This window comes from Xiphophorus maculatus, chromosome 20, assembly GCF_002775205.1.
Source record: "Xiphophorus maculatus strain JP 163 A chromosome 20, X_maculatus-5.0-male, whole genome shotgun sequence".
Taxonomy (NCBI): domain Eukaryota; kingdom Metazoa; phylum Chordata; class Actinopteri; order Cyprinodontiformes; family Poeciliidae; genus Xiphophorus; species Xiphophorus maculatus.
The window spans coordinates 18,818,715-18,828,327 of record NC_036462.1 but is presented as its reverse complement, the minus strand read 5'-3'; the positions used below and the strand labels follow the sequence as shown (position 1 = coordinate 18,828,327).

Here is a 9,613-nt window from a genome sequence, read left to right as displayed (position 1 = left end):
GGAGAATTTGAATCTAACAAATTCAAAAGATATAATATGAGGTGATGTTATAAATGAATGCCATCCATCCATTTATTTTCTTTCGCTTTTCTGGGAGACAATAGCAAAAATGTGCGCAAATCTTTATATTCTTGATTCTAATAAAAACTTTCCATTACAAATGTTTGCAAATATTCATCTATGTTCTGCTAATGTCTTAAAAACACAATTTCACAATTGCAGTGTTTCCATTAAATAAGAAATTAAATTAAAATCACAAATGGATACGCTTTTTGATGGGATAAGTCATCAAAAATCATGGCAGCAACAAATGTGTACAGCTATATGAGGTATATTCATAATTTAGCGACCATAGGAGAGCGACAAGCCTCTGGGAGTGACTAAGGATGCAGCCTTTTGGGAACTTGATTTTACAGAAGAGCCAGTTCCATATTGTCCACAAAAAAAACTAAAACAAACTATCATCCTCCTACTACTGCCTGTTGTCTTTGTGGTTTTCGTCAGTAGTAACATCCGGCTGTGGATCACGTGACGTGTACAATGCGGAAAAAGTTTATCCATTACACTTTTGCGAAATACTTGATACTATTTAAAAACCACCTCATCCTAGCGCAATAACTTTTTAAAACATTATTTTTTTTTCAAAATTGGTCTGTTTCCATTAAGCGAATTTATTTTCGTAATTTAAATTTGCGCAATTTTATGGTTACTGAAAACACAGAATGTTTGTGATGCGCCCTGGGGTGAGCAGGTCGAGGGTTATGATGTTTGTTTCAGGTCTGTGTGTTGGTCAGGGAGTCCTGGACTAAAAGAGGACAGTTTCTGCACCCGTGTCAGTAGGATGACGGTGTTGAAGGCAGAGGAGAAATCCACAGAGAGCAGACGGATGTAAGCATTTCTGCTCTCCATGTGGATGAGGGTGTGTTGACCACCAATGAGATGGCGTCATCAGTGGAGCGGTTCGTCCTGTGTACTGATGTGGGCCCACAGTGACGTCCACGGAGTCCTTGATGTGGGTCATGATGACTAACCTCATGACAAAATGTAGTAAAGTAAGACTAATAAAGTACAGTGCAAGGACTAGTCTTATACCAAATCTAATTTGATTCATGAAAATTATGTCAGCAGGGGAAAACATATAAAATAAAGAATAATTTAGCAAATTTTGGTGTTTTAAAAAAAGAAAATTATTGCTTTTGAAACTATGACCATATGTTTTTCTTCCACTGAATTCTCCATAAATATGATAGGATACAACATTCTGTGAACACCCAGCTTTGTTAATACATTTTTTGGTAACACTTTATTTGACAGAGTGTGTATAAGACTGATATTGCACCGTCATAAACATGACATAACACCTGTTATGATCACTAAGGAGTCTTTATGAATGTTTATAACTGTTGTCATGAAGTGTCATTTGGTAAATAATGACGCTTTTAGTGCAAAGTTGCTCTAAAAGTGTCAACTTTGTATTATCTTGTAAATAATGACACTAAATGATACATTAAAACTTGTATCAAAAGTTCATTAAAATTGTCAACGTTGCATTAAGAATGTCATTATTTGCCGAATGACACTTCATGACAACAGTTATAAACATTCATGAAGACTCCTTCATGATCATGACAGGTGTTATGTCATGTTTATGACGGTGTCATGTCAGTCGTATGTACAACCCTTCAAATAAAGTGTTGCCTTCAGGATCACCATCTTGAATGCCTTCAAAGAGCTGCTTGTGGCAGGATGTACTAATAAAATCATTAACAAACTGTTAAAATGTTTCTTTGTTCTATTATTACTTCTTAAAATGTGACAATCTTTAACATCTTTACACACTGAAATAATTTGGTCCTATAAAAATTAAAATGTGTTTGATTTGACTGATAAAATATTATTTAAGCACATAACTGTTAAACTCTTACATTTAAATTTATGTGGCCCTTTACGGCAGGGGTGTCCAAACTTTTTGTCGCATGGGTCAAAATCATCAAGTCAGAAGTACTTGAAGGCCAAAAAATAAATAAATAATAATAATAAAAATATTTAAATAAAATCAAGCAATGAAAGATGCTATTGTTTTTTGTAGACAAGGCATCCAAAACTTTCAAATGATTTTACATGATTTTCTTAATGATTTTTCTTTTTTTTTTCATCTGGTTTTCACATTCTTTTGGGCTTGATTGAACAAATTTATTCAGTTAGAAGCTGATTTAGGCAAAGCAAAGTTGGGTTTTCAGTAAACGTCTCTACTTATTATAAAAGATTGGTTATAAAAAGAGAAACACTTTTATACATTTTCTACTGTAAATTTCTTCAAATTTGTCCTGTGATGGACAGGCCAAATTTGTATCATTCTTGAATTGCATTTGGGGGGCCACACAAAATCACTCCAAAGGCTACAAATGGCCCCCGGGCCGCATTTTGGACGCTTCTGCTCTACAGTATAGAGGGCCACATAAAAAGTTATGTCGGGCTGCATTTGGTCCACGGACCTTGAGTTTGCAAACCATAATGACAAGCAATCATGGAAAAGTAACACTTTAACTATATCACCCTGATAATGAGTGATATAGTGAGTTTTTACTTTTTCAATTAAGCTGTGACTTGATATTGTAACTTAATAAACTGCGTCTGTGCCCTTCTAGTCAATGAGGTTTTAACTAAATGTTGAAAAGTCAAGTTCAGCTACTCATGGAAAAAGGGACCAAAGCTGTCAGACTTAGGTCATTTCGGGGCAATTTTACAGCCATAATAACAAAATATGTCCAAGTTGTAATTTTAGCCTTTGTAGAAAACTGTTAAACAAAAAGACGCATTGAAGCTTTCCTTTTTATCTCTTATTGTGAGGCAGAGGGTGATAGTGGAAAGAAGCCTGGAATACCGTCTCTTCCTATACATTTCCCTCCTGTCGAGTTCAAGGTTTCTGGTATGAAGTGGTTATGTAATCAAATTGAAAGAAAAGGTTAACCTTTTCCCCTGAATGAACCGATAAGCTCTGGGGGAAAAAAACAGACGTTTTGTGTTGCTGACAGCCAATAAAACCCCACATTAAACTCACGTGCGCCAGCAGACAGAGACGAACGAGGCATTCTCAAATCTGCGCGCGCTTTTCCACCAGCCCACGTGACATAAACGGGGCGATTACTCACTCGGTATCCACGGAGACGGGTCACGCAGGTAGTGAAAAGGTCCACGGGAATCCACTGAGAAACTCGCAATATTTCCACCCACTGTTATGTAACCCACTTGCTGTGGATTTGTTGCCCGATAGGAGTTCCCAGTGGGTTGGTCACCTTGAGAATATTCTAGACTCCGTCACTGTCACCCTAATTGTTAAACATATAAAAAATTAAGAGTCAAGTATTAATCGACGTGGAAGTAATTTGGATAGGCTTTTAATATTTAAGCAGTAAATTTATGATCTTTAAAGACAGCATTATTAATCTACTTTGAATAGTTTGTATTTATAAATTGCATGAATTGTTAGATTCAGTCTACTGTATTTTAATATAGTCTATATAACTATAAATAATAACTACACCTAAAAATCATAGTTATAGTAAGACAAGGCGAGTTGGGCCCTGTGGCAGAATTGGTTTGGGGAGCCAACCATCTATCCCATTTTTTATTTGTTTTCCAGTTCAGTAATGCGCGTTACCTAGTGAACCAACAGTAAAGTGTCCAACTTGGTTGTTTGACAAAAAATTGGTAATTTTCCCATATTTATTAATGCAAAAACATTTAATATCGTGGTTGTTTGGAAAGTGAAAGCTGTAAATAAACGACATGGCTTATGTTTCCAAGATATTTATTTGCACTGTTACATTGTCTACAGTAAATTGGAGATTTAGGGTCAGTTAGCAGAGCATTAACCTAAACAGAGAAACTGCCTTCCCCCCAAACACTTGGGCCAGTCAAAATATTTGAGAGAGGCTGAAATAGTTTGACTGGAATTTGGGAGGATAGCTGCAGGTTGTGGAGGAGTGCTGCTTCTCAAGGCAAAAATAACTCTGACATCACGATATCCTGAATCCTCCTCCTGCTTCCAGTTAAACTCACACTGAAACAACAAAACAAGATCTTTAAAAAATTTTTTTTTTTTTTAAACTCAAGCTGATTGATTCATCCCTTTAAAATGTGGTGTCATCAACAAAATTTGCTGTGAAGCCATTAAGAGTCTGATTCATCTGATTTTGGATAATTTGTCTAAAAGAGTCACAATGGCAGATATTGAGCTGCCACTTTTTAAAGGAGGGAAAACAAACATTGCAACCCTCCAGGATTTGTTTTCTTGGAGAAATGTAATCTGCAGTTTTGTTTGATAAACAGTTACAAGCAGGTGAAACTGAATCCAACCTTGTATTTGCACAAGATATGCTGAAATATAGTCAGATTGACAGAAATTACCAGTGAATGGACTGGAAAATGGACAAAATTGGGAATGAAACCAAAACAAAAAAACAAAAACAACTTTATCGACTACATAAAATCCTAAATTCATAAATTGTTATGCATGTTATAACATGACAGCAAAGCGAATCTGGGTGAAATTCCTGATCATAAACTTAATTTAATTTATATTTTTGTAATTAGAATACAAACCTCTATCCTCGTTTTAGCTGTAAGCTACCAAGATCATCTCACTGGGACTACATAGTAATTACAGTGAGAGGTTTTATTGCCTAACGCTTTGGGTAAATCATAAACTAAATGTTCACACCAAGTTTCTGCAGACATGTTATATCTGCCAAGCATTTTTCACAATGGATGCAGAATAAAAGCATAAACAACATGTCGGATGTAATGTAGGAACAATTTATCTGGAGATTGCATTCTCCCCACACTTTGTAGCTGAATTCAGCTGAAAGATAAGAAAGTGTTCACTCAGCAGTCCAAATTTAGAAGAATGTTTTGAGTCAGTAATTCCAGCTCATAGCTCCACTGAATATAGCAGCTCTACTGTGCATTTTGCATAGTTTATGTGAAGAGCTTCCAAGTATTTCTTGTCCCTGATGAACAAAGGCTCCTCTGTTGTCTGAGAGAATTCAGGCCTCTAGAAACTGCATCCACAGCATTGATTTTTATTGGCGATGTGCTGGGAACTGGGCTGAATAGTGACGCGACTTGCGCTGGAAAGCACGGGGAGTTTGGAGCGTGACTCACTGCTGGAATAAGCCGACCGGGACTCAACACTAAAACTGGGAGGAGAAACACTTTGTTTACAATTGGAGACAAGTGTGTAAGTTATCAGGTTCCAGATTTTCATTCTTGTTTGTGACAAGCCTCCAAAGTGACAAAATGACCACGAGCCCTGAGCAATGCATTATTGTAGGCAGATTAGTTGGAAAGCTGCAGGTTAATTGTTTAATTGTTATTTAATGTAAGGGTAAGGATAAGGTTTAGGCTGTAGAAATGAATGGAAGTCAATGGAAAGTCCCCGCAAAGATAGCTGCACAAACGTGCAGGGGTGTGTGTGTGTGTGGGTGTGTGTGTGTGTGTATCCAGGATACTGTGCTCAGTCGCAGGGTGGAGGAGCTGGAAAGGAGCCAGTGCGGGACCCAGACGTCGCGAGCAGGAATTTCCTACCACTTTCAGAGCCAAACATTCACGTGTAACTCGTGTTTTTGCTGGACCGTGGCCACGTGTGCGGGCACAGCCGACCCCGCCCCTTCTGGAGGAGGGTCTTTCCACTCCACGGCAGTTTATAAAAGTTTAGTCCGTGTGCATGGCTGTGGGAAAACTGGGAGAACCTCGCAGGAGACGGTAGCGTTTTACGTGTGATTTGTGGCGGGTGTGGATTGGAGAACAAAACCAACTTCATCATCATTGCTGTGGAACCGAGTCGAAGACAACAAAGAGGTGGACAGACAGACAGACTCACTTGATACCGCTGAAGAAGAACTGGACTTCATTTGAATCAACATGTAAGTAAAAATAACTTTAACTTTTTATCAGACTGGAGAAAACACAAAACGGAGCTCTGTATGAGATTTCAGTATCTAAAAGTAGCCTAATTTATCATTTTTTAAAAAACATATAAGGTTTGAATCCCTTGTCCCATTCATTCAAGATGCATCTTCTCTGGTGTGATTAGCTGATATAAATCTAGTTTTCTCAGTCAGTCTTTCCATCTACAAGCTTCAGGGGTCACCTGGACTTGTTGGGTTATTTTTACACACGTGCCAGAGTTGCGTGGGTCCTCCTGCCCTGCAGAAAGTGACAGCCCAGATTTGACTGCTGGACACGAGCTGCAGACTCACGTGGAGCAAGACAGAAAATGGGCCGGGTTCCTCTCCTGCTTCCCGCCACTGCTTGAATCACTCCACTCTGGGTTGGAGCGCCTCCTCCCAGTATGACGTCCAGTGCCGGGATAGGGTGGAGATAGTGGCGTTCATTCATTCTCCTTCAGCAGTGTACCTCACCAAATATAGAAGAAGGACTCCTCCCAAAACAGAGGAACCTTTGTTTAAATGTTCGGAGTCACTTTTATTTCGGTTTTTGTCATAATTGGAAGATTTCTTTTGAATTTATTGGAAAGCAAAAATAGTATGAACTGGTAGGAGCTTGTTTGCTCTTTACTTGATTAGTGTGGAGACATTTATATCAGCGTTGCTCTAGTAAGTCTTTGTGCAGATCTCAAAAACAGATCCTTGCACAGGTTTGACCCTCACATAAGGAAACGCCAGAGTCCTCAGGAAGCCGTCACACTGCCACCTTGTGGCCGCCTGAAACACCGCAGTGGATTTGTTCCTACATGTCCACCAGATTATGTCCAGGCATGTACCGAGCTGGAGAGAGGAGGGCTGGTGAGTCACTGACGGCTGCCTGCCTTGTTAAAAGCAGCGCTGCAGTCAGGCTGCTTCTTCACACAGGAGGTGTTAAACACGGCAGGAAGATGGTGAGTCTGGGCTCTCGTTTCATGTTTGTGGACTCTATGACTTGATTTTTTTTATATTGGTTGTTCGTGTGAGGATTCAACTTTACATTAAAAATAGCTGATGGAAGATGAGTTCATCTTTCAAGAGGTTTTTCAAGAAATTATCCAAGTAGTTGGAACTTTCTTTGAGACAGTGGCTTTTAAAATTAACCAGAGACCTGTTGTGTTTTATTTTCAGTGCAGAATCATGGCTCCTCACAAGCCGACGCTGAGCTCCCTCGGGGGGAACAGACGGGTCCGCAGGAACCTGTTCGGCCCGGTGGACCGAGACCAACTGCAGGTGGAGTACCAGGCAGCGCTGCGCAAGGACCTGGACGAAGCGTCCAAACGATGGGGCTTTGACTTCAAGTCGTACAAGCCTCTGGAGAGCAGCGACTTCAAGTGGGAGGGCATCCCAGAAACCAGGGTGCCACTGCTCTACCGGTCCTGCGTGCCGGCGGAGGGCCTGGGGCCGGCAGGAGGGGCTGTTCCGACCAAACCAGCAAGGGTGGAGAAGGAGAACATCCCTCAGACGCCAGGGAAGAGGAAACTGCAGGACCTGAAGAAAACGCCAGCGAAGGGAGAAAAAGCTGCGCTGAAGAGGAAACAGACGAATATTACAGGTTGGTTCTTATCCATCAGTGCAGATAGTTGTTAGTGTAGGCCTGGGTGACATGGCTGAAAACCTTGTCACGATATAAACGTTTCATATCAGTCGATAAAGATAATTATTGGTTAGTTTTTTTTCTTTTAAATATCGAAATTGCTGCCAAACTGGTGTGACGTTTTCTGTTTTATCCAGTTGTCACTCCATACTGTTATTTTTTTTTATTTTTAAGCAGCTATGAAGAATAAACTGCTGCTGCCTGTTACTCGGCAGGTTGTTGCTTAGTTACCACAAGTTAATCACCAGGTGGTTGCTAGGTAACCAAAGAGCGAGTGAGTTAGTTGATGCAACCGAGCTTACTTAGCTGTCCTTGGGAGGTTGAGTGGCTAGTTTATCCTCTGCCTACATCTCCCAGAATGCTGTTTGGTTCTGATCGCAGTTCAGTGAATATTCCATTTTTTATCAGATGTATTACTATCTATTGATTGTTACTGATTGATTTCCCAGCTCTAGTTTAGTGAGAGATAAATATAGTCCTTTTTGTCCCAACAGATTTCTATCAGGCCAAGAGACGAGTTGTGTGGAAGCCGAGGAAATCCGGGGAGTGATTTTCACAGAAACGCTGCCAAAGCTCCCGAGAAACCACACAGGCAGCACCTGACTCAGGAATCATATGTTCCACTGACATATGACCACACAGACTACAACCATGAATCATATAGACAAAAAAACCCGGAGGGGACCTCAGCTGCTCGTCAACACTACAGTATACGGTAATTAGGGTACTGTAAAGGAGGGAGCTGGCTTGTTTTTCCCCCCGCCGGTGGTAAGATGGGGGCATTTGAGCAGAAAAGATTAACAGTAATCCCTGGAATCAGTGGATTTATACTCATTTGGATCAAGGGCTCGCCAAAGTGCTGACTGACATTTGCTGTGGTCGTCCATCCCACGGCTCTTTCAAAAACCTCAGCTTCACGGTGACTCTACCTCTCTAAGGAAACATGAAAACCTGGATGGAGCGATTTGAGATGTCGCTGAGGCTATTAGGTTCGCAGGAAGAAGCTGAAGACCAGGAGGAAGCACTCTGTCTCCTTTGTTCAAATGCACTGTTGTTTTTTTTACTGTGTTTTCTACTTCTTGTACTTTGTATGAAAATACTTGAGGAGCTCTGATATCTTGAACATGCAGAAGCTTTGCCACCCTGTTTTTTCCCATCCAATCTACTGTATATAAAAGTTGTCATTTTTAAAAAATCAACCCAGACAATATAACAGAGTTATTAGCCTCTAGCTCTTGTTTATAGGATATATGTTGTAATCTAACTCAGATTGAGAGATAAAGTTTTATTTAGCATAGTAGCATTAAATTAAAAACATTGCCGTATTGCACATCCAGAGCCTTTACTGTGCCTCTCTGTATTTTTAAGCTCCATAAACGACAATCAGAAGAAAGTGTTCCTGAACACAAATGTGTTATTTGCCAAGCTAAAGTACATTTTATCAAACAAAGCGTGTTCCTTTGGGGTTTTTTTTTCTCGTCCTGACATTTATCTCTGTTCTGGCAAACCCTGCTGCTATCGATAATCTGAACGGGTCGCAGACGAGGGCCTGTAATTCTAATCCTTTACATACTGACAGCTTTGAAATGTCCACCGCTGCAAATCCGAGGCAGAAAACTGCCACACACAATGAATGCACTTCTGTTAGTAGACGCTTGTGCACAAACCTTACAAATATATTGTTTCTGTTAAAGAAAAGCTGCAAAAATGTCTATTCCTTTATTTATTGAAAGATGATGTTCCAAGTGTCTATTTAGATTGTCTAATTATGACATTTTCTAACCTGAATAAATGTTTCAAATGTATTTGAGTGGCTTTGTCCTTCCTTTTACTCAGATTTATAAAAAATTTTTGTAAATTTACAACACCTTCCAAAAGTCCTTTGGTTCAGTTTGACCCATTATCATCAGAGACTTCATGGTGTTTTCATAGAACTTTATCTACTGGACCAAAGAGTGCAAATAGAAAACAACACATAGTTTTCATTTTTTCTTTAAAAAATAAAATAAAATTTTAACTAAAAATCTGA

The 9,613-nt window shown here is 39.7% G+C and overlaps 1 protein-coding gene across 2 annotated transcripts; it reads left to right on the top strand.

Annotated features, from left to right (window-relative positions):
- Positions 1-4,825: 4,825 nt before the first annotated feature.
- LOC102222169 (cyclin-dependent kinase inhibitor 1-like) lies at positions 4,826-9,389 on the top strand. 2 transcript variants are annotated; one of them, XM_005799875.2, is made up of 3 exons: positions 4,826-5,927; positions 7,119-7,542; positions 8,079-9,389. In XM_005799875.2, exons 2-3 carry the CDS (start codon positions 7,128-7,130, stop codon positions 8,132-8,134), a joined length of 471 nt encoding a protein of 156 aa, XP_005799932.1. In that variant the 5' UTR covers positions 4,826-5,927; positions 7,119-7,127; the 3' UTR covers positions 8,135-9,389. The 2 variants fall into 2 exon arrangements, with proteins under 2 accessions (XP_005799932.1, XP_023180248.1); XM_023324480.1 differs by lacking the exon at positions 4,826-5,927 and adding an exon at positions 5,955-6,901.
- Positions 9,390-9,613: the final 224 nt, after the last annotated feature.